The sequence below is a fragment of the Rhinatrema bivittatum genome, chromosome 8 (genome assembly GCF_901001135.1).
Source record: "Rhinatrema bivittatum chromosome 8, aRhiBiv1.1, whole genome shotgun sequence".
In the NCBI taxonomy this organism is placed as follows: domain Eukaryota; kingdom Metazoa; phylum Chordata; class Amphibia; order Gymnophiona; family Rhinatrematidae; genus Rhinatrema; species Rhinatrema bivittatum.
Genome location: NC_042622.1, coordinates 253209938 through 253235238, shown reverse-complemented (window position 1 = coordinate 253235238; position 25301 = coordinate 253209938). Strand labels below are relative to the sequence as shown.

General features: G+C 44.8%; 1 protein-coding gene across 1 annotated transcript in view; it reads right to left on the bottom strand.

Moving 5' to 3' along the window:
• The window catches only part of KDM4B (lysine demethylase 4B), a 735609-nt gene that overhangs the window by 96438 nt on the left and 613870 nt on the right, over positions 1–25301 (bottom strand). The window contains 2 exon segments of the mRNA XM_029614587.1: positions 4223–4387; positions 11554–11739. Coding sequence (XP_029470447.1) covers positions 4223–4387; positions 11554–11739 — 351 coding nt within the window.

The following is a 25301-nucleotide window of genomic DNA, read 5'->3' as shown; positions in this document are numbered from 1 at the left end:
CCGGACAGCCGTCGACTGCGATGACCAAAAAAATATCGGTACCGGCCGGAAACCGAAGGAAAAAAAGTTACCGCGGTGTAAACGAAGGGAAACCCTTGCGGTGGGATTGATTTTTTTCCCGAAAAGTTAAACTTTTCTAAAGTGGTGAATTCACCACAGGACTCCAATTATACCGCGATGCTACTTGCTTCGCGGAAAAAAGAAGACTGAAGGGAGACCCCTGTGGCAGGGAATATCATGGCATGCTGGGCATGCTCAGTAGGCACTCTGGTGCCAGTCAAAAGTTTCATGGAAACTTTTAAAGAAGTTTTTCCGTACATAGGGCTCCATTACCGATGTCACCCATATGTGAGGACTAGCATCCTGCTTGTCCTGGGATAACCCTGACTAACACATTGTGTAGGCCTTTTGAATACCAAGAGCTGTCTACAAGTTTATCAGGGCAAAATACATTAAAGAACGAGTAAGCAATGTACCAGCAGCCACCTGCATCATGGTTTTGGCAGTACATGACCACCTCATCCTGGAGACTGGTCAACCATCAGAAAAACATCACCATGGATGGCGCCTCCTCCAGGTATTGCCTGAGGGGCTGCACACAGGGCCGGCGCGTCCATTAGGCGAACTTCGGCGGTCGCCTAGGGCGCCAAGCTGTAGGGGGTGCCAAAGAGCAGCCACGTGGTGCCGCAAGCGGGGCTTATCACGCTCGTGGCAAACAGAAATAGAGACTGTGCGGCCCTGAGAAGCACACACTGTCGCCCCCCGTCCCACCTGTTTCAGCGCCTACTGTTTCTATTTCTCTTTGCTGCGAGCAGGATAGGCCCCGCTTGTGGCACCACGTGGCTGCTCTTCGGCGCCTTGAGAAGCACACAGTCGGCGCCGAAACAGGTAGGTGGGGCGCGACCGGGGGGGGGGGGGAGCGGCGGCAGCACAAGGGTCACCTAGGGTGCCCAATACCCTTGCACCGGCCCTGGGGTGATCATAAATATGCGACATCTCCAATGATCTGTCCTGTTTAGGGTTAAGGCAGGTGTTCCAGTCCTCCCCAAATATATCTGAGACCTTACCTAAACAAATCTCTAATTGTGTATAAAATGCAAACTGGCATGTATTCGGCCCATAAACATTAACAAGTACAAAGCTAGTATGACCAATTGACACCCCCCTCCTCTTGATCACTTATGGACTGACTCAAAGTAATGGATAATGCCTTATGAAACAGTACACACACACACACACACACACACACACTATTCTGCTTTTAGAATTAAAGGAATCAGAAAAAATTTGACCAACACAGTCAGATTTTAATTTTAAGTGTCCCTGAGCTGCATCTCCTGCAAAAGACTGATATGAGCTCTACCTTTCTTGAGGGTCTGAAAAATGCACTTCCTTTTTACAGGGAAAGCAATTCCTCTAACATTTAAGGAGATCACTTTCAGTTGTAAGGTACTCAAGACTATTCTTTGATCAGACTATAAATAAGGAGGCTCATACCTCCTCTAACCAATGGAAGAGAAAAAAGGTGCACAGTGAAAAATTATTTGCACAAGGCGGTAGCCAAATCCAGCTAAGACAGTAACAATGAACAGGAAATATATGTTCTTCCTGTGTGTTTTCATTGTTAATTAGGAGTAGCCTAGTGGTTAGAGCAGTGGGCTACAAATCAGGAGACCAGGGTTCGAGTCCCGCTGTTGCTCCTTGTGACCTTGGGCAAGTCACTTTACCCTCCATTGCCTCAGGTACAAACTTAGATTGTAAACCCTCTGGGGATAGGGAAATACCTATAGTACCTGAATGTAATCCACTTTGAAGCGCTGAAAAAAGTGTGAAAAGCAGAATATAAATAAAATAAATAAATAATCCCATCATAAACAAAACCCAAAACTACAACTTTAGACGAAACAGCTCTAAGGAAAAGATTAGATAGGGTACACTCTCAGTGACGCAATATCCAAAAAGTGCCCCCTAATGTATATAACTGTGAATAATACTGTAGCTTCCCCGTGTATACATCCACCATTTAACCAAACCCCATAAACCCAAAAAGGTACAGATAAAAAGGGTAGGAATTATCTCGGGACCCCCAATCCTGTACCCATTAAAACATCCAATAAAGCATAGAACCCAAATGAGACCAGAAACTCACTGTCACAAGTATTCACATCGAAGATACTGTTTACATTCAGCATGGTGAGCTGTGAGAATGCTCAAGTCCAGCCAACAGAAACTAAAGCTGAGAGAAAAAACATCCTTCAATGAAAAATTAAGCTGCGCTGCAAAAAAGCATCATAAATCTTCGCCTAGGGGTGTGCCCGCTGACGTCAGTAACAAGCCTATAAAGATCTGGTGAGACAGAATGAGGCAGTGGAATATCAGACTTACAGTTCAGAAAATAATCCGTCTCTTCAATTCAAAAACTAAGTTGATAGAGCATAACAACCAACCGTGTTCATTAGTACCCTTGTGACTGTGGGTGCATCATGCTTTGATGAAGCAAATAAAGAAAGGACTGCAGCGAGCTCTTTCCAAAGCGGTTCCCAGCGGAATCAAATCTCTCTTGACAACCATGTCTGAAATAGTGAAGACTTCATAAAAACAACTTCAAGACATAAAAGGAAAACAAATGACCCGGAGAATGCTTCAGGTCTAAAATGTGAAGGAAAACTAAAGTCATAAGTAAAAGGGGTAGTACTGGACCCCTGTGGACCCATTAATTGTAGCTCAAAACTCTTCCGCTCAAAAAAGAAAAAAGGTAGCAGCTCCTGCACCATCAGTGCTCTGTCCCATTGGGCTTAGATTTAAGATATTCCTCTTGCTTCTTTGACGGAGGCAAAAATCTTCACATGCCCCTCATCAATAACTTATAATTTTGCAAGGTATAATAAGACATATACCAAACCTCTCTTTTGGACCTCTATCTTGACCTCTATCTTGCCTCTGCAATAGCTCTGCCAAAAAGTCCTGGAAGATAAATGCCCGACTATCCCTGTAGTGAAGTGAGTCAACTTTTCCTGATGCAGCTAGTATGTGAGCCTTATCTCTAAAATAGTGTAGTTTCACAATTATGGCCCTTGGAGGTTCCCTTTCTTCAGGGTAGGGCCAAAGGCTCAGTTTGTTCTGTCTATGATAAGTTTCCCCATCACTGGCACAAAGTTAAGGAGCAGCAGCAGCCGCCATATTGTCAGGAAAGCCATCGGGTCTGTTCCTTCAGAGCTTTCTGGTAGGCCAATAATACGGAGATTATTACTGTGGCTCCAATTTTCCAAGTCATCTTGTTTTTCTAACAGAAGTTTGTAAGACCTCTCAAGCTTTTTGAGTTTCTGAGTCGAGAAAGTGAGGGAATTTCCCATCTCATCATTTTACATCTTTCAGGTCACTGACATGCATATTAGTCTCACTGACTCTAGAAACGAGTTGGGCGACTTTCTCGACAACTATACCTAATCAGATATCCATGCTGCTATGAATTTGAGAGGATACCCTGCTGCAGTACCTCTGATTGCTGTAGTCATCTTCATGGGTAAGGCAGCACATCCTCTGGTGCTATGTTGTCCTCTAGGCTTTATATTTTTGAAGACGTTTTTGAGGTTAGTTTCTTTGACTTAGTCGTCTGTTCTGACCAAAGTGTGGTGATAGAGCTATTAGAGCCTTCCTTAGCAGTGATTTTAAACATGTCGGAGTCAGGAAAGATTAAAGAAGCATATTATGAAAAGGTCCATGGGAGCCCTTCTCCTACACATCCTTTCCTCACAAGAGCATTATGTGACCCCCTAAGCCAGTGCATTTCTTTTTGTAGTTTACATGTGAACCCTGATAGAATTCTCTTTCTAAATCAGACTCCAGAGACCTTATTATCTCACTGGTTCATATTTATGTACCGTCACATTTAATCACTTAGGCTTATTTATTTAATCTGCTATACTATCACATTAACTGTATGAAATGTAAATATTGCATTGCTTAATCTCTCCCCTCTTCTAGTTCCAAGTTAATTTTCCCTGTTTTATTGTAACTTTCTCACACCCTTTAATTGTTTCACTGTATTTAAAGTTCACAGTTTTATTGGAATATTTATTACGTTACGCTATACTTTACACACATGGTTATTTGTAAACCGGGTTGATGTGATGCCCGTCATGAAACTCGGTATAACAAAAAGTAATAAATAAATAAATAAAATTATTACAACACAAACACATTGATATCAAGAAGTGCTCACCGTGATGCTCTCTGGGTACACATTATCACTGTATGAGCCATCATCAAAGTTTACTTCATAGAAGGTTTGTGTTGCCATTCCAATCACCTTGCACTTATAATAGAGACCATTTCGGTTCTTGCTGATCACCGTCTGACCTAAAGAAACCTCCTTCATTTGCTGAACCTGCAGAACAGAAGAAAAGGACAAGAATCAAAACTCCTGAAGGATTCAGCAAAAACAGAAAGCAGCAGAATAGCTAATGGAGAAATTACTTACCTGATAATTTCGTTTTCTTTAGTGTAGACAGATGGACTCAGGACCAGTGGTTATGTGCTCTTCTGCTGCAGATATACCCCTGCAGTAACCTTAGCTCTTCAGTATTCTCTTCAAAAAGCCATTGTGGATATATCTTTGCTTAATTAACTTGATTAAACTGATTCAATTGATTTCAAAACTGGAGACCGCCAGTGTACTCAACTAATTATCGTCGACACCAGACAAACTGTGGGTGTCTTGAACTAAGGGTAGGCAGCAGCTTACCCATATTTGCTTAGTCTTGAGGTTTGCTTTCCGAGGTTCTCCTTCTCTGGCACAGTCGTAGGTGAGATGCTGAGTCCATCTGGCTACACTAAGGAAAACAAAATTATCAGGTAAGTAATTTCTCCATTTCCTAGCGTGTAGCCAGATGGACTCAGGACCAGTGGGATGTACAACAGCTACTCCTGGACAGAGCGGGAGGCTGCCCATGGCCCACTTAATACTGCCCTTGCGAAGGCTGTGTCTTCTCGGGCCTGAACATCCAGGCGGTAGAACCTGGAGAAGGTGTGCATGGAGGATCACGTCGCCGCCCGACAGATCTCAGTGGGTGACAGCAGCTTGGTTTCTGCCCAAGAGACTGCATGGGCCCTCGTAGAATGAGCCTTAACCTGTAGTGGTAAGGGCTTTCCTGCCTCTATGTAGGCTGCCTTGATTACTACTTTGATCCAGCGGGCTATGGTTGCCCTCGAGGCCACTTCTCCTTGCTTCTTCCCGCTGTGAAGAATGAACAAGCAATCCGTTTTCCGTACCAGTTCCGATCTTTCCAGGTATCACACCAAAAGTCTGCAGACATTTAGGTGGCGAAGAAGCAGTGAGTCTTCCGAGTCCTTATGTTCATCTGGAGATGGCCTGGTTCAAATGGAACTCTGAGACCACTTTTGGTAGGAAGGAGGGGACTGTGCGCAGCTGTATGGTTCCAGGAGTGAACCTAAGGATAGTGCCTGTAGTTCAGAGATGCGACGAGCTGAACATATTGCCACCAGGAATACAGTCTTCAATGTTAAGAGGCGTAGTGACAGACCGCACGTTGGTCTGAAGGAAGTCCCTGCTAGGAAGTCTAATACTAGATTGAGATTCCATAAGGGCACCGGCCACTTTAGGAGTTGCCAGAGTTGTTTAATTCCTTTCAGGAAGCAGGACAAATCCGGATGAGTTGATAGTCTGATACTGTTCACTTCGGCTCTGAAGCAGGACAGTGCGACTACTTGGAGCTTGAGGGAGTTGAATGACAACCCCTTCTTCATACCGTCCTGTAGGAAGTCCAGAATCATGGGAATCTTGGCAGTCTGTGGGAGAATCCCGCAGTCCTCGCAACAGGCTTTTAATATTCTCCAGATCTGTATGTATGACAGGGATGTGGAGAACCTGGGCACTCGGAGCAGGGTGTCAATCAAGGCCTTTTAGTAACCTCGCTTCTTCAGGTGAGTCCTCTCAAGGGCCAGACAGTAAGAGAGAATCGAGATGGATCTTTGTGAAGAATTGGCCCTGCCGAAGCAGGTCCCTGTGTGGAGGTAGGCACAGAGGGTTCCCCACAAGGATTCTTTGCATGTCTGCGTACCATGGTCGCCTTGCCAATCCGGGGCCACTAGTAGAACTAGCCCCCTGTGATGCTCTATCTTGCGGATGATTTTTCCCAACAGCGGCCATGGGGGGAAGGCGTACAGTAAGTCTTCCTCTGGCCTAGTCTGGACGAGAGCGTTGATCCCTTGGGAGTGTGGCTCTCATCTGCGGCTGAAGAACCTGGGGACTTGGGCACTGAGGTAGATCCATGGCTGGGAGGCCCCAGCGATTTACTATCATTTGGAAGGCTGTGGTTGACAGCGTGCATTCCCCCGGGTCCAGGATCTCTCTGCTGACGAAGTCTGCTGAGATGTCTTTTCCTGCAATGTGGGAGGCCGAGATCCCTTGTAGGTTTATCTCTGCCCATGCCATGAGAGGGTCTATTTCCAGTGACACCTGCTGGCTCCTGGTGCCTCCCTGGTAGTTAATGTAAGCTACCGTTGTAGCGTTTTCCGACATTACTCGAATCACTTTGCTTCCGAGTCTGTGGCTGAATCGCAGGCACGCTAGTCTGATTGCTTGCGCTTCCAGGCAGTTTATGTTCCCATTCTGCTTCTTCCTTTTTCCATTGTCCCTGGGCCTTCAGCTCCTGACAGAGGGCTCCCCACCCTTGCAGGTTCGCATCCATTGTGAGCAAGATCCAGTTCAGTGGGGATAGGCTTACTCCTCTGCTTAGGTGGTCTGAGAACATACCTCTGCTGGTAGTTGCAGGCAAATTGAGTAGTCCTGGGACAGTGGGTTCCATCGTGACAGTAAGGAGCGTCAGAGCGGTCGCATATGGGCCCTTGCCCACGGGACGACCTCCAGGGTTGATGCCATGAGGCAGAGGACTTGAAGATAGTCCCATACCTTGGGGCGTGCACTGGTAATAGTTCCATCAGTTTCCTTCTCCTCGGGGGAGGAAGACTTTGTTTTTTTTGATGTCAAAACGGGCCCCCAGGTACTCCGGGGATTGAGAGGGCTGCAGACTGCTCTTGACTCTGCTGGTCACCTGCCGGCTCTCTTCCGAAGACTTTGCCCTGATCAGCCAGTCGTCCAGGTAAGGGTGTACCATAAGAAATTGCCACGCTGGGTCAGACCAAGGGTCCATCAAGCCCAGCATCCCGTCTCCAACAGAGGTCAAACCAGGCCACAAGAACCTTGCAATCATCCAAACACTAAGAAGATCCCATACCACTGATGCAATTAATAGCAGTGGCTATTCCCTAAGTAAACTTGATTAATAGCCGCTAATGGACTTCTCTTCCAAGAACCCATTCAAACCCCCTTTGAACCCAGCCACACTAACCACATCCTCTGGCAACAAATTCCAGAGCTTTATTGTGTGTTGAGTGAAAAAGAATTTTCTCCGATTAGTCTTAAATGTGCGCTACTTGCTAACTTCATGGAATGCCCCCTAGTCCTCCTATTATTCGAAAGTGTAAATAACCGAGTCACATCTACTCGTTCAAGACCTCTCATGATCTTAAAGACCTCTATCATATCCCCCCTCAGCCATCTCTTCTCCAAGCTGAACAGCCCTAACCTCTTCAGCCTTTCCTCATAGGGGAGCTGATCCATCTCCTTTATCATTTTGGTTGCCCTTCTCTGTACCTTCTCCATCTCAACTATATCTTTTTTGAGATGCGGCGACCAGAATTGTACACAGTATTCAAGGTGTGGTCTCACCATGGAGTGATATAGAAGCATTATGACATTTTCCGTTTTATTAACCATACCCTTCCTAATAATTCCTAACATTCTGTTTGCTTTTTTGACTGCTGCAGCACACTGAGCCAACGATTTTAAAGTATTATCCACTATGATGCCTAGATCTTTTTCCTGGGTGGTAGCTCCTAATATGGAACCTAACATCGTGTAACTACAGCAAGGGTTATTTTTCCCTATATGCAACACCTTGCACTTGTCCACATTAAATTTCAAGATCCCTTCCTTCCTCAGTGTTGCTGCCACGACCACCATAATTTTGGAGAATGTTCTGGTGGCGGTTGCTAGGCCGAAAGGTAGCATTTGGAACTGCTAATGGTGACCCAGTTTTGAAGGTAGGCTTCAGAGAGGTCCAGGGAGGTTAGAAACTCTCCTGGTTGTACTGCCATTATGACGGAACGAAGGGTCTCCATGCGTGTAGTTTCCGCACATGACTGTTTATGTTCTTGAGATCCAAGATGGGTCGGAATGATCCTTCCTTCTTGGGAACGATAAAATAGATGGAATAGAGCCCCGTATTTTGTTGGAGCGTGGAAACCGGAGTTATTGCTTTCAGACTGAGTAGTCTTGTCAGGGTGGTTTCTACTTCCAGTCTCTTGGTGTGGGAGTGGCAGGGTGACATCATAAATTTGTCTCGAGGGAAGTTGCAGAACTCCAGAGAGTAGCCTTCTTGAATGATGAACATAGAAACATAGAAATGACGGCAGAAGAAGACCGAATGGCCCATCCAGTCTGCCCAGCAAGCTTCACACATTTTTTCTCTCATACTTATCTGTTTCTCTTAGCTCTTTGTTCTATTCCCCTTCCACCCCCACCATTAATGTAGAGAGCAGTGATGGAGCTGCATCCAAGTGAAATATCTAGCTTGATTAGTTAGGGGTAGTAGGGGTAGTAACCGCTGCGATAACCATGCTTATTTGTTTTACCTAGACTATGTTGTACAGCCCTTGTTGGTTGTTTTTTCTTCTCCCCTGCCGTTGAAGCAGGGAGCTATGCTGGATATGCGTGAAGTATCAGTTTTTAGCAGAGAGAAAAAAACTGATACTTCACGCATATCCAGCATAGCTCCCTGCTTCAACGGCAGGGGAGAAGAAAAAACAACCAACAAGGGCTGTACAACATAGTCTAGGTAAAACAAATAAGCATGGTTATCGCGGCGGTTACTACCCCTACTACCCCTAACTAATCAAGCTAGATATTTCACTTGGATGCAGCTCCATCACTGCTCTCTACATTAATGGTGGGGGTGGAAGGGGAATAGAACAAAGAGCTAAGAGAAACAGATAAGTATGAGAGATAAAATGTGTGAAGCTTGCTGGGCAGACTGGATGGGCCATTCGGTCTTCTTCTGCCGTCATTTCTATGTTTCTATGTACCCATTTGTCGGACGTGATCTCAACCCAACTTTGGTAGAAGAGGGCAAGTCGACCCCCTATTTCCTCTTGCTATGGATGGGTCGGCCCATTCTCATTGTGGAGCACAGCTGGATCCTGCCTCCGGGCCTGCTCCTCTCTTGGTCTGTCGGTTCCAAAAGGGCTGGGACATTCCGGAGGGATGAGGTGTCTGGAACTGCGAGTTCTTGTAGGGCCTAAAGCATTGCGAGCCTCTGCCCTTGGTTCATCTGGGTGAGGGACGCTGAGATCTTTTATTCCTATCTTCCGGTAGCTGAGGCCCTGGGGATTTGCCCCATTTGCTGGCTAACTTCTCCAATTCATTTCTGAACAAGAGAGATCCTTTAAAGGGCATTCTTGTGAGATTCGCTTTAGATGTCGTGTCAGTAGACCAATTCCGTAGCCATAGTTGTCTTCTGGCTGCCACTACCGAGGCTACGTCTCTGGCTGAGGTACACACCAGGTCTGAGCTTGCATCCGTCAGGAAGGCTGCTGCAGGTTCCATCATCTCACCGGTATACGCTCCGGAGTTATTTGCCTCTCTCGAGAGGAGCAAGCAGGAACATGCCACCAGTGAGCAGCAGGAAGCAATCTGCAGTGTCATTGCTGATGCGTTGAAGGCCTGCTTAAGGATGGATTCCAATCGTCTATTCTGAGTATCCTTCAATGCAGCCCCTCCCTCAACGGGAATCGTTGTTCACTTTCAGACAGCACAGACCATGGCATCCACTTTCGGAAAATGCAGGCGTTCCTTGGTCGCTGGTTCTAGGGGCGATAGGGCTTCCAAGGCCCGACCCCCTTTGACGCTGGCCTTCGGGGCATCCCACTCCAGGTCAATCAGTTCCTGGATGGCTTCCATCATTGGGAAGTAGCATGAGGCTTTATGAAGGGACACCAGGATGGGGTGGTTCTTTGGTTCCGCCATCTGGTCCATGCCTGGAATACCCAGTCTCTTCAGAGTTTGGGAAACAAGGGCTGGTAGTTCATCACTGTGGAAGAAGCAAAGCATGATTTGATATGGTTCCAGGCCTGGAGGAATTTCTCCTTCTTCCAGTGCATCGCCATCATCATTTGAGGTGTCTGGGTGCCTGTCAGGGAAATTCTTGGTTAGGCGAGGCATGTCTTGAGGCATCCGAGTAGGGCCGGGAGGATCATGTGCTTCCAGCAGGGGTTGAGCCTGGGTCGCAGCCGGGGCTGATTGCGCCTGAACGAAGGCTTGCAGCCCTTGGAAAAACTCCAAACAGGAGAAGGTCCCTGGATCCGTGTTAATCCCAGGGGGAGTCGGCGTAGGAGCCCCTGAGGTGCCCTCTTGTGGAGAGGCCATCTCAGAAATGCATAGATCCGGGGAACTATCGACTGTAGTAGTTCCGGACCCATCCCCTGACAGTGAGGGACCAGGCTTTGGTTCCCCCTGGGCTTCCTCGCAATGCTGGCACAGGCAGGACTCCAGTTCAGGCTGCGCGGCTTTTATGTGGCAGGCTGTGTAAAGAGAGTGACTTCTGGCCTTCTTGGGAGCCGGTGCCATTGCCTCTAGCTTCAATGCACGCGTGTAGCTGTAAACGTAGCTGTGCGTGTAGTAGTGCGCGCGGGGTGCGCTCGGTTGTGCGTGTGTGACTGTATTGGATGCCCAAGTTAGGGGCATCGGCTGCCCGGCCTGCCCCGCGCGTATCGCCAGTCGAGAAGGGAAGATGGTGCAGACGCCCCCGAGGGTCTCCATGTGGATCCCTGCACTGGATTGGGGCCTAGCCTAATCAAGGCTGCTCAACCCGATCGATGCTCCCTTCTACCTCGCTGGGAAGTAAATCAAATTGGTACGGCAATCTGAGCCTCGGACACCTGATTTAAAGTTTTCTGCTTACCTGGTCTCGGCACTTACTGATTGAGTGCTAGGTCTGTCTCCAGCTGCGGGGGGAGAAGGCTTTACCTTCATCGCCGCACTCTGTTTTGCACCCGCTGCCTTTCAGCCACTCTGGGGGCTAAGTCCACGCCGGGAACCGGCTACTGGACCAAGGCACACCTCTGAGGGATATCGAAAATCACCTCAGGAATTCTCAACTGGGGGAGGGACCCTTAGGTTTCACAGCAGGAGAGTGGGGCTCGATCTTCTTTAAGATAAATTTTCTTTTTCTTTCTTCTTTGCTGTATTTGTTAACACTATTCTAGTGTGTGGGATAGTGTCTGCATCTGCTAGGAGACAGAGAGATACTGAAGAGCTGAAGTTACTTCAGGGGTATATCTAGAGTGACGTCAGCTTTGAAATCTGACTCCGTCTCCCATCTGCTAGCAGAAGAGCACATAACCTACTGGTCCTGAGTCCATCTGGCTACACGCTAGGAAATAAGGGATTTTTAACAAGAAAAGCACTGTACTTACATTCTGTCCAGCTGCCTTGTGCTTAAAGCAGGTGATGGATACAACATATGGCCAATCATCTGGCTCCATGGAGACTCCAGCAGCATGTGCACATGTGACATGAAAAGAAGTGGAGCAAAGCTCAACGGAACACTGGATGCAGGCACCAGACACCTTCTTCATTCGCTTCCGGCAGTATACACATTTCTAAGAGGAACAGAAGAACATAAACAAAGGAGCCTAGAGGCAGGCTACACTTTATCCTAGCCTTTTACCTGGCTCACTACCTTCTCTGAACCCCACCTCAAACAGTCACACTACATAAACCATAACTAGTAAAAAAAAAAAAAATTATAGGTGTGCGGTCATCGTTTTCCCTGGATTATCCATTCGCCTTAATACCCCGTTTCCGAAATGGACTGTGAAGACTTGGAGAGGGGATGGAGGAGAGGTGTGGGGGAATGTCTATGGACTGGCCACATCATAAGCCATGGGTGGTGGTGGGGGGGGGGGGGGGGAGATTTACTATTTGTTTAAATCGCTAACATGGTTGGCGGGTTCAGGACATTTAAACAGGGCCTCATTTATAATTTGGACAAGGGACCAAAAGAAACGGGTCACAGGCCTCTCTACATATTTTTTTCCTTAAAACAGACCTCTACTTAACCTCTACTTATCTTTGAAAATATCTGGTCAAGTTATCATCTGGCCACACAAAACCGGAAAACTTTAGAACTGCTCAGAAGCAGGTATATATACTCGATATTCGGCTAGGTTAGCTGGATATCTCAGCACCTCAAAGCCCAAGTAATAAGCCGATTATTAAATATCTCAGGTTTGCTACAAGGCACAAAGTCATGGACTCAGTAAGGGAAAGAGCCCAATAGCAGCAATGGTAAGCCTCTACCAGTCCACCCATCGTGGCATTTCTCATTCTACTGGCATGCAAACAAACTAAAATTCAATGACATTAGCACTACTAGCCTGGTAATTATAAATGGTTGGCATCTTAGGATGGAGACAGGGAACTGCAAGTGAGCTTGGTTGCCATAAATGTACTTGAACAAGATCAGTTATGTACTTGGAAAATGAGCCTTGATATTTTTTGCCTGTCATAACTGGCTTTTTTATGGTCAGTTTTGGCCTGGTAGTGCCACTTTGTCTTCTTCCAGTAAAAACCGATGTTATTTATTTATTTAACAGTTTTATATACCGAATTTCTTGTAACAGGTTACAAATCAAAACGGTTTACATAATAACAATAACAGTGCCTCAAATAGTGCAATTACATAAAACAGAGGAATACAGAACTAGGATCATGAATCTGTTGAAACAAACCAGGGTACATATATATCGAACTATGATACATGGCTGGTAGAGAATGGTTAGGTTAAGACCATGGTATTGGCAAAGGGCCTTGGGAATTGGGGCTAAAGTAGGACATATAGCAGTTGACTGAATCGAGAGAAAGCAGGCAAGAGTCAATGAGTTGCTGGTGATAGAGTTGATTTAAGATCATCTGGCGTATGATTCAGCAAAGGCATGCTTGAACAGCCAGGTTTTGAGTCTTTTCTTAAATGTGACCGGGCAATGTTCCAGCCTGAGGTCTGGTGGAAGAGAATTCCAATGTATTGGTCCAGAGGCTGAGATGGCTTTCTTAATTAATGAAGTTTTTAAAGGGGGGACCATGAGGGTGTCCTTATATGCTGCTCTTACCGGCCTGGATGGTAAGTGAGGTCGGAGAGGGATCATGAGTTCTAGTGGGGTGATATTGTGTAGAGCTTTGTAAGTAATGGTGAGAACTTTGTACCAGATTCTGTATTTGATCAGGAGCCTGTATTCTGTATTTGATGTTAGGATCCTGGCTGCATGAGTCTTCATTTTTAAACCACCAGGAAAGTTTTTGCCGGATTTTAACAGAACCCACTGCACTGTTCCTTGTTTGGTCACTGCAGCTATGGTCCTCAGACCAGAGGCCATGTACCAGAGCTCCTTCCAGGATGATGCATCATGGGCTCTAAATTCAGCCACCAAATATTGTCCCTATTGATGGCCTTTATCTTCCCATCCCCAGCGGCACTGTGAACCCAGGTGTAGAAGATCTGATTCAGAAATCATATTAGAAACCCTCTGCATGGCAGTGGTGCCACAGAACATAAGAACATAAGAAATTGCCATACTAGGTCAGATAAAAGGTCCATCAAGCCCAACCTTCAATCCAGGCTACAAGTACCTGGCAAATACCCAAACACTAAGTAGATCCCATGCTACTGATGCCAGTAATAGCAGTGGCTATTCTCTAAGTAAACTTAATTAATAGCAGTTAATGGACTTCTCCAAACCTTTTTTAAACCCAGCTACACTAACTGCACTAACCACATCCTCTGGCAACAAATTCCAGAGCTTAATTGTGCATTGAGTGAAAAAGAATTTTCTCCAATTAGTTTCAAATATATTACTTACTAACTTCATGGAGTGACCCCTAGTCCCTTCTATTATCCGAAAGAGTAAATAACAGATTAACATTTACCCGCTCTAGACCTCTCATTATTTTAAAGACCTCTATCATATTCCCCCCTCAGCTGTCTCTTCTGCCCCCAACAGGCTTTTTAAGTGCAAGTTCTACAGCAGAACTGAAAATGTTAAAATGAGAGGTATAACTTCAGTCCCATGTGCTTTCTGTGTTAAGATGATGTATATAACATAGTAAATGACAGCAGAAAATGACCAGATTAGCCCATCCAATTGAAATCCTTCCATATAGGATGGATGAGCATATAAATTCCCATATGCATCCCAAAATCAACTCTCCCAATCTTGGCTTCCATCTGACGTCTCCACCATCCCTCCCACCACCACCTCCATCCAGAGTCTGCTGACAAACTGGCCTCCACTATATCAGGCCATGCCGATCTTTCTCTATGATTCTTAAAAGATCAACACTAAATCCAGCACTCAGATATTCCCTTCAGTGTTTTATTACCAAGTTTGTTAATGATTCACACTGCCTCCAAAACTAGAGAAATTACTGTCCAAATCATCCAGCCTCCCCATGCTCAATGAAGTTTGCTTAACTATGGTCACTGCATGCAGGCTACACCCCAGTGCCTTTTCTGAAGTATATGGAAGTTTATTTATTTATTTATAAACTTTTAATATACCGACATTCATTGGACATATCACGTCGGTTTACAAAAAACGGAAGCAGGCAGAAAATACAAAAAACAGGGAGGGGATAGGGGGAGCAGGTAAGAAAGGGAGAGAGAGGGGCAGGGCAAGAACAGCGAGAAAGGATAGGGCAGGTAGCGAGAGAGTAGCAAAACAATAATTTAGCAATATAAGAAGAAACATAACTAACTGGGTTCTAAACTATAAAATACGACGGGGTACTTGTATATATTAAATCAATAGAAGAATTACTTGTTTGGGTTATAACTTTATCAAGGCTGCAAATTTTTTGGGAAGGCGGACAGGGGAGCAGGGGGGAGAGAAAGGAAGGGTAGAGGTGGGAGGGTGTGGGCTGGGGGGGAGAGGGAGGAGGGAGAGGGTGGGTGGGAGGGAACGGTGGCGGGAAAGTAGGGAGTGGGCTAAGTATGGTTGGTATCAGGGTAGGCTTGCCTGAACAGCCAAGTCTTGATGCCTTTTTTGAAGGTATGTAAGGAGGGCTCCAGTCGTAGGTGATAGGGAAGTGAATTCCAGAGGGTGGGGCCGGCTATGGTAAATGCTCTTTCTCTGGTATTGGAGAGGTGTGCAGTTTTGAGGGGTGGGGTACGCAAGGTGCCTGCGAGGGCATTTCTGGTGGGACGATTGGAGGTACAGAAATGTGGCATGTCTTTAAGCCAGGCGGAATTGTTTTTATGTAGGGCGTTGTGCAGGATGGTGAGGGTTTTATATTTGATACGGTATGGGATAGGTAGCCAGTGCAGGTCCTTAAGTATAGGGGTTATGTGTTCAGTCTTATGGGTATTAGTGGTAATTCTTGCCATCGCATTCTGAAGGATTTGTAGGGGTTTGATAGTAGATGCAGGGAGGCCTAGCAGAAGGGAGTTGCAGTAATCTAGTTTGGAAAGGATTGTAGACTGTAGGACTAAGCGGAAATCATGGGTATGGAGGAGAGGTTTCAGTTTTTTAAGAATGTGGAGTTTGTAGAAACCTCCTTTAATTAGGGATTTGATGTGTGGCTTAAAATTAAGGTGTTGATCAAGTAGGATTCCTAGGTCACTTACAGTGGGTGTAGTAGAGAGGGTTATAGTGGGTGTAGATTTATTTATTTATTTATTTAGGATTTTTATATACCGACCTTCTCAATACAAATATCAAATCAGGTCGGTTTACATAGAACAAAACTGTTGCGGTTGAGGCGTTACATTAAACAGAGTTTCTGAACATAAGAACATAATTATTAAATATTAAATAGACAACAATAACTCATCAAAATAACATGATGCGTGGGTTATAGTGGGGGTGGGAGCAGTGGGGCGGAGGGTGTACTCTGGTTGATTGGAAACTACGAGGATTTCAGTTTTATCTGCATTGAGTGCCAGGTGGAGGTTGGCCAATAGGGAGTTGATGGAGGAGAGGCAGGATTCCCAGTATTGTAGGGAGGCCTTGAGTGTTGTTTGAATGGGGATGAGGATTTGGACATCATCAGCATAGAGGAAGAAAGTCAGCCCTAGGTCGGAGAGAAGATGGCAGAGGGGGAGAAGATAGATATTGAAAAGTGTGGAGGATAGGGAGGATCCTTGGGGAATGCCTTGTGTGAGTGGGATGTGTGAAGAGGTACATTTATCGATTTGTACAAAGTATTCTCTGTGGTTAAGATAAGAGGAGAACCAGGATAGAGCAGTGCCAGTGATACCTATTTCTGCCAGCCTGGAAAGCAGGATTTGGTGGTTAACAGTGTCAAAGGCGGCAGAGATGTCTAGGATGGCCAGGAGGTATGATTTCCCTTGGTCCATGCCAATGAGGATGGTGTCAGAGATAACAAGGAGGAGATTTTCGGTATTACGACCTTTACGGAAGCCGAATTGTGAGGGGTGTAGGATATTGTGGTCCTCGAGGAAGTCAGTGAGTTGGATGTTGACTACCTTCTTGAGGATCTTGGAGATGAGAGGTAGGTTGGATATAGGTCTGTAGTTTGCAGGGGTCATGGGATCAAGGGAGGGTTTTTTTTAGGAGGGGTTTGACTACAGCTAGTTTGAGGGGGTCTGGGACTTTGCCCGAGGTTAGTGAGCACTTAATTATGTTTGCTATGGGTTTAGCAATGGTAGTGGGTATGGAGAGGAGGATTTTTGAGGGGATTGAGTCTGCTATGTGAGAGGCCGGTCTCATCTTTTTTAGGATAGATTCTATCTCTAGTATTTCCAGTGCATCATCTACTGTAGAAGCACCTTTTCTAGTAATTAAAGCAACCACGATGGAATGCAAAGCTGAAGATGTCTTTTTGGACTGTGTCAGGTTTTGAAAGAATCATCCAAGTTCAACAAAGAAACCATTTCCAGGGGCCACACACACACTTGAGTGTTCCAACAATTTTTACTCTGCAACCTTGGAATTTGCAAAAGATTTTTTCCCCCAGACCAGTAAGTGAACCAGAAATGGCCTGAACTTCAGAGGCACTATGCATAGGAAACTTTTAAGTTTTTTTTCCAGAGAAACGTCTAACAGAGCCCCTTTGGGCATTTGTTTGGTTCAGAATGTTAATATAAATGAATCCCATAACTTATGAGACTGCAATATTGGAAATAGTGTCTATTTCAAAAAAATGTGTTTGCATTTTTTTTTTTTAAACATTTCACTTGTATTGCGACAGCTAGAACTTTGCTTCAGGGGTCACTACAGGATGGCAAGTCCACAAAAGACATATAAATGTTACCACAGCAGGAATTTTATGATGCAGTAACATCAGAAACCCAGTTTGCAGTATCACAGTCCATTAAAAACAGATCTTTTCTTCATTAACAGATGGTGTTTCTAAAACTTAGAGGCTCATACCCTTTAAACCAGAGTTTACCATAGTCCACACAATTTTTACACCTGGGTAATTCCCATTCGCCTTAATAATCAAGACCAAATAAGACAAAAAGGGCAGCAGAATTTATTAGCAATTCTTTCCACCTGCTCCTTTGAGCATCCACTCAACTAAAAGGAAACAGTTCCTATAAAACCCACTGGTACAAGATTGAGTACTGGGTAAGGAGGTAAATGAAAGCTTTATCTGTCTGTAAGCCATGTTCAGCAGGCAGATAAGCCACACAGTAAACCAAGCATTGGAGAAGTGGCCCTGAGAGCATAGATAACAAGGACATCTCATTATTAAACTGTCAATACCTCATTTTCCAGCAGCAGGTAGCAGCCAGGCCTGATCTACAATGTGCTCAATATGGTTTCAAAATAAATTAACACATTCTCATTTAAATCCATTGAATGACAGAGAAACTGCGTGTAACGTAGAATGAGAAGAATGGAGAACAGGGAGTAAAATCAAGAGTGTGATAACCAGAGACAATTATTGGTGCACTTCCATTCAAGTTCAGGGGTCAGGTAAAGAAAAATATTTGAGCTGGGCCAGCCTAAGAGTTCAGCAGCAATGCATAAAGGAGACCTGGGGTCAATATCAAAGACTGGTTTCTGCTTCTCAACTCAGTGAGGGCTTCACAGCCCTCAGTGGGGGGGGGGGGGGGGGATGCACCAGACATCATGCAACAGTGACACCTATTGGCCATCTCAACTGCACGCTTGTGCCAGGTTCTGGAGGAACTGTGATGTCTCTCTCTCTCAGCCTATCACTGTGATGGATGACTAGACAGAAGGAAAAAATAGGGGTGGTGAGAACCCCAGGTAGCTGCAAATGAAAACTCATGGCACCATAATCCCAGTAGGGGTATTTTAATTAAACTGAAAGTCCAAAGGAAGAGGAAAAATCTGCTGGGCCAAAAAACAAATGTGAGCTGTCAAAAATATACTTTGCATGGGTTGATGAATAATGACATGGAGAACATGGCATGTCATGACAAACAGAGAAATAAAATCTGGGGGGGGGGGGGGGGGGGGGGGGTTTAAAAGTTGAGCACAGTGACAGATCTATAACCTAATGTGTGTATGGAAAGGACAAGAAAGCTTGCAAATATCTGAACTGGATGAAGTGAAGATGCTTACCTGTAATAGGTGTACTCTGTGGACAGCAAAACAGCCACACAAGATGGGTAATGTCATCCAACAGTTTGACTTTTCTTTCTGAACATGTCCCCGCATACAAGTCTCCTCAATCTTTTTCCAAGCCAGGTAAATTTCCCAAGGAGGAAAGGGGATTGTGTGGCTGTTTGTTTTGCTGTCCACGGCATACACTTGTTACAGGTAAGCAACATCACTCTCTCTGTAGACAGGTATAACAAATCGCTACACAAGATGGAACTCCCCAGCTGAGAGTTGCATTGTCTTAGACTTTCAATGGTTTCTTCTTGTGCCTTGCAGAAAGTTTGTTTTGATTATATGAAAATGTTCTTAAGTACTGCTTGTCCAAATAAACTATCATTATGTGAGTCCTTATCAAGACTGCATTACTTTGTAAAAGTATGCATAGTCGACCATGTAGCAGCCTTACAGTTATACTGGATTGATGTGGAGTTGTGATGTACGATTGATATAGCCATTGCTCGTAACTGATGAGCCTTTATTGTGCGTATTTTTGAATATTTGGTCAAATAACAATGTCAACAACCTTGTCTGTTTGACAACTGATTCTTTAATAGATGAGTTGTAAGATTCAAAAGTTGGGTTGATTTCCCGATTGCTTGTATTCTAAGTAGAACAAGTGGGCTCTTCTGTAGTTCAGGGTGTTTAATGCTTGCTCAGCAGTTGTGGTATGTGGCTTAAGGAAGAAAGTTAGTAGTATTTTGTGATTAAGATGGAACTGTGATATCACTTTCAGAAGACATTTTGGGTGAGTTCTGAGGAATACTCTGTTTTGGAATATCTGTGTATAGGTTACCAAAGCCTGCAATTTGCTTAATGTTTGGCTAATGTGACAACTATTAGAAATAAAGTTTTCTATGCCAAGAACTTCACTTCTGCAGTGGTCATTGGCTCTTATGGTGGTTTCATAAACTCTGTCAATACTGTATTTAAATCCTATTACATTGCTGGTTCTTTTAATGAGGGTTTAGGTTTTACAGACCCTTTATAACAGAGCTATTAATGTTTTTTGAACAACTGGTTTTCCATCAACGTTGTCATGTTAAGCGACTATTGCGCACAAATGTACTCTAATGGAGTTTTGATTTTAGTCCAGAGTAGGTATTGGAGTATTTTTGTAGTCAGACATTTGAAAGGGAGTTCTCGATGTGTGCACCAGTTAGTGAATCTTCTCCATTTGAAGTTACAGGACTTTGTAGAGGGTTTTCTGGATGCAAGCAAAACATTCACTCTTTATAGAAAATGTAGTTGCTTGATGATCCATGCTGTTAATTCTAAGGACTTGAGATTCTGAGATGACTGATCCCTTGAATTAAATTAATAGGTTTGGTATCATTGGCAACCTGATAGGTGTACCTGCCACCAATTTGATTAACCAAGGGAACCAACTCCGTTGAGGCCAGGAGGTAGCTATGAGGATCATCTTTCCCTTGTCCTTCCTAAGCTTTAGAATTTTTTTTTTTTACTTTACTAATAGCAGGAAAGTGTTTTTAGATAAATAAATCGGTAGAAAAGCATATAGCATCTTCTCATTCCATAGAATTAAAAAGGTGTCCTTCATTATTGCATCTTGTATTGGTCTTTTTGAAGAAATGCCATGGTAGTTTGAGACTGAATGGAAAAAGAATACTTCTATTCCTGGAATGCTCCAAATTGTGAAAAGGTCCGGTTGATTGAGATCGTTGATGTTGAAGCGCCGGGTGTGGTCGGTTGCTCAAAAGAGTGAGCGCTTGGATAATGGCACAACCTTAGGGCGGAGCTCCAAGGTACCCACCATGGGAGGCGAGCATATCCCAGCACGGGCAAGACTTGGAATGTAGCTTGGACTTGGAGCGAGCTCACTCAGACCTCCGCTGAACCTGTAAGCACAGAGTGAGACCCATCGCAATGCTAGTCTCAGGTGTAGCCCTTTCAGACCTGCCACTTGGAATGGCAAATGCGTCAGGACAGCTGAAGGCTGAGGATAGGACATGGCATAACGAGGAACATGGACGAAGACACTGAAAGCTTGGAACTTGGACAAAGACTTGGAACATGGACAAAGGCTATGGAGGCGAGGAACATGGATGAAGGCTCCAGTTCAGGCTAGAGTTCAGCTTCCACGGGCACTGCACTGCAGCGCGCCCTACACAGCCCACCGTGGGCTAGTCGCGGATGCTGTCCTGCTGCGCGCCCTACACAACCTGCCACAGGTTGGTCGTGGACAACGTCTGGAGCGACACAGGGTCAGGACTAAGACTCAGTTGAGGACAGGAGCCAAGACATCCCTTGGAACGAGGAACATGGAGATCCATTGGCTGAACATGCTCCATGAGCCCTGGAACTAGGAACTTGGAACTCTATAAACAAGGATGGTCTCTGAGGACTTGATCCAGGGAAAATGGACTTGGAGACCGGCCTTGTGCCAGGAGGTGCCCTACACCGCCCCCCATGGGTTGGTCGTGGACCAAGTCACTAGCATACCTGGAGGAGGGATGAGAGAGGATCTAGAAGGCAGACCTTGGACAAAGACATGGACATTGGGAACTTGACTGAAGACTTGGACGAGGCAAAGATTCAGAAGACTTGGACGAGGCACTGATGAAAGACCAGGAAACTGGAACATAGAATATGGAGGAGCTCCCATGAAGAACAAAGAACCAAGAAACATGAAGAACATGGAGATCAGGAATAACCAACGAGGAACATGAAGACCATCAAGACAAAAGCATGGCCATGGAAGACCTTGCAGGACGAAGAAACATGGATTACCATACGAGTCCCAACGAAGATCCTGAGGAACTAGCAGAGAGCTCTTTTATAGGGCTGCAGTGAAGTCATCAAATGGGGCTGCGGGGCTTTTCCCGCCATGGGCCCTTTCAATTGTGAAAAGAGGCATGCGCACTCCTAGAGACGTTGGGGCAGGAGCAGCAATGTCGGTGGCATCCCAGCCGCACCGAGGATCCAGCATTGGCGGCACCCAGGCCACGTTGGGTGGCAGGCAGCAGCTGGGCTCCATGCCGCAAGGAAAAACTGAGCCGGCATCTGCCAGCAGGAGGTGAGAGGCCGCTCGCAAGCTTGTCCTGTGGTGACATCGCAACAGTTGAGAGACCATTCATGTGGTTTTAGTTGACAGCTTAGTCTGTCAGTTATTATGTTGCTCTTCCCTGGTAGGTAGATTACTGAGATCTGCATTCTCCTTTTGGTTGCCCAGTCCTATATAGCTATGTTTTCCTTTGCAGAGCTGGTAGGATCCTGTCCTCCTTGTTTGTTTATATAAAACATGGCTACTTGATTGTCTATTTGTATTTGTAGAGCTCTGTTTTTAGCTTGAATGTCCTTAGAGCTTTGAAAATCGCTCTGAGTTCTAGAAGACTGATATGGAGCATGGCTGCTTCTTGCAACCATTCTCCTTGTGTTCAGATATTGAGATACATCTCATTATGAATGGGGAATATATCTGTCATCACTACAGTCTGTACCGGTGGGGGGTGAAAAAGTTCTGACTGCAAAGTATATTTGTCTTTACTGTCCACCATGTGAGTGAATTCTTTATTTCTTTGTTTAGTTGGACTTTGTAACTTAGCGGTTGAATATGCTGAGTCCACTTGCTTTTTGGATACCATTGTGAACGCCTCATTTTTAACCATACTATTAGCGTTACATGTATTGTTGATGCCAAATGTCCTATTAGTTTCATGTATTTTTTGGCTATTAACCATTTCTTTGCTTTCACTTCTTGAACTAAGCTGATCAATTTGTTCTGTTCCTTGAAAGATATACTTTCGCTTTGAGCATATTCAACTTCATGCCTAAGAACTCTAGATGTTGCTTCAGCCTGAGTGTGAATTTTTTGTAATTTACTAGGAATCCTAGCTAGTGCATTGTTCTTACAAGTAGGCCTGTATCATTCATTGAATCTTCAATCGATATTGGTCGGTCATCTAAGTATAGAAATACTAGTACATTCTGTTTTCTTATGTGAGCTGATACTTACTATTAGGCATTTGGTGAATATACTGGGAGCTGCTGCGAGCCTGAAAGGTAATGTTTTTCTAGATTGAGCCTTAGATATTTTCCATGAACTCTGTTGCTTGGGAAGTGCGCATAGGCATCTTTCAAGTGTAAAGATGTTAGCTAGTCCACTTTTTGCAGGAATGGCAATATTGTCTCTATTGAATTCATCTTGAATGTTTCTCTTTTTAGGCAGATGTTTAAATCTGAGATCTAGTATTGGCCGAAGTTCACCTGTTTTTTTTTAGAATCAGGAAGCATCTTGAATAGAAAACTGCTCCCCTTTGAGTTTGGAGTACTGGTTGAATTGCATTTGTTCAAAGAAGTGTTTGCAACTCTTTCTGCTGTACGATGAGTTAATCTGAATGTTAAAAAAAATGTGCTTTGTTTATTTTCAAAACCCATTTGTCTGTTATCTGGCTCCAATGTCTTTTGAAAAATTTTACTCTCCCACCTACTTCCAGGTCTGGAAATGGATTTTATTGATTTGTTTCTTTGAAATCAAAAAGATGAAGTAGATCTCAGTGGAGGCTGATTATTTTGCCTCTGTTGAGTTCAGTTATGATTATGGTGCCTGGATTGTGGCTGCTGGCTTTGCTGTTGTGGTTGGTGTTGCTGCTGTATGGTAATTGGCCTGTAGGAATAATAAGGATTATAATTTCTCCTTTGCAAGTAGAAATATGGACTTTTGTATGGTTCTTACTTGTACCATCATTATGAGATGTTTCTTGGTGAGAAGTGAGAGATTGAAAAGTTGCATTCTGGCTCTTTATTGCTTCTACTGTCGTCTTCACTTTATCTCCAAATAGTCTCCTGCACAAGGTGTATCCACCAGTTTTTCAAGGACACCCTTGTAGCAGTATTGAAACAGTCATAAATCGACGGTGTGATATGTTTGGCAAAATCTTTAATTGAAGGGTTCTAATTATTTATTAAACTTTATATACCACCTGTAAAAACAGGATTATCCAAGCAGTTCACAAATTATGTTCAGACGGTTTTTATTGGTTTCATTCTTACAACAGATAAACAATACAACTGTGGGTAGGTAATGCTCTGACCTTATTGCAATAGAATACAACCAGTTCATGACCAGGACAATCCCGGCCCGCCAAGGTATCCCCCCTACCACCCCCTAAGGAACTGCCAGTACCAATAACATCTTCTATCGTCCATGAAGCGAGAGGAATCCAATAAGAAAGTGAGTTCAGGAGGAGGTCCCCCGGTTTCCAGAGAGGAAATCAGTCATTCAAAACCAAGCTATGTGCTCGAGGAGGTAGATACTGCAAGAAGGAATTCCAAACGGAGAGGAATATGTGCCGCTGCCGAGGTGATTCCCGTGCTGTCAGACTCTCCATTGTCATCAATGCGTGTAATTGGTTTTTCCATGCCAAAAAAGACGGCGAGTCCGCTGAACGCCACAAGGATAGAATTATCTTTTTCCCCACTAAACCAGCTTTCTGCAGCAAAAGGTGGGAGCCAGGATCTCGAATCCGAATTGGGGAAATGCAACCAAATAATAGCCACATAGGAGATACCGGGAAAGCCACATCTAATATGTCTGACAGAAAGTCCGCCACCCGTTGCCAAAAATGTCGCACCGGGGGGCAAGACCAAAAGGCGTGGGATAAGGTACTGGTGGGAACAGCACAGCGGGTACAAGCGGCTGACTGTGATATGGTTAATTGACATGCCCTCTGAGAGGACACATATGCGCAGCATAAAAATTGAAATTGCATTTCCCTATAGTACATACTGGTAGAGATCCTGGCTATACGCCGAAAACACATTCACAAAATATGATGGGTTACCACAAAATCCCCATCCCGATTCCAACAGGCTTCCAAAATGGAATATGCATCTAAAGGAACCAAACAGCGAAGATACTTATGATATACAGACAAAGAGGGGACTTTGGAGCATTCAAAGTGAAATACCTTATCCAGGGCGGAAAACACAGAGGGTTGCCTAGAGATCCCAGGTAAGGCCTGAATATAGTGACGGATTTGTAAATATGGGAACGTTTGAGAAGCCCCCAAGCCATAAACCTGGTTCAATTCTCCAAAATCTATAATCGTCCCTTCTCGGGAAAGGAGGTTTCCCAGACTGGTTATACCTTTAGAGACCCACAATCGAAAATAACTCGATTGAGACCCTGGAAGGAAGTCCCCATTTCCCATGATGGGAAGGAAATGGGCGCACATCCTGGGAATCTGCAGTAGTTTGGTCAACCGCAGCCACGTTCGTCGAATTGGCTTGAGCAAGGCAGATTGTGTTAAGAAAGTGGGGAGACAAGAGGGTCGGGATTGCAATACATAGGTGGGAGCACAGGGATAGGTTACCCGCAATGTCTGCGATCAGGGGGACAAAGCGTGATTGATCTAATAATCCCGGATTACTCTGAGATTACAAACCAAATTATAGAGAGCTAAATTTGGGAGCCCAACACCCCCATGTCCCCAGCGAGTATGTAGCCAGGAGAAAAGTATCCGAGATTTCCCTCCCCGCCAAATAAAGCGTCGGATGGTACTGTTCAGTCGAGTTAAATCTTTCCGTGTCAACCATATGGGCACATTCTGCAT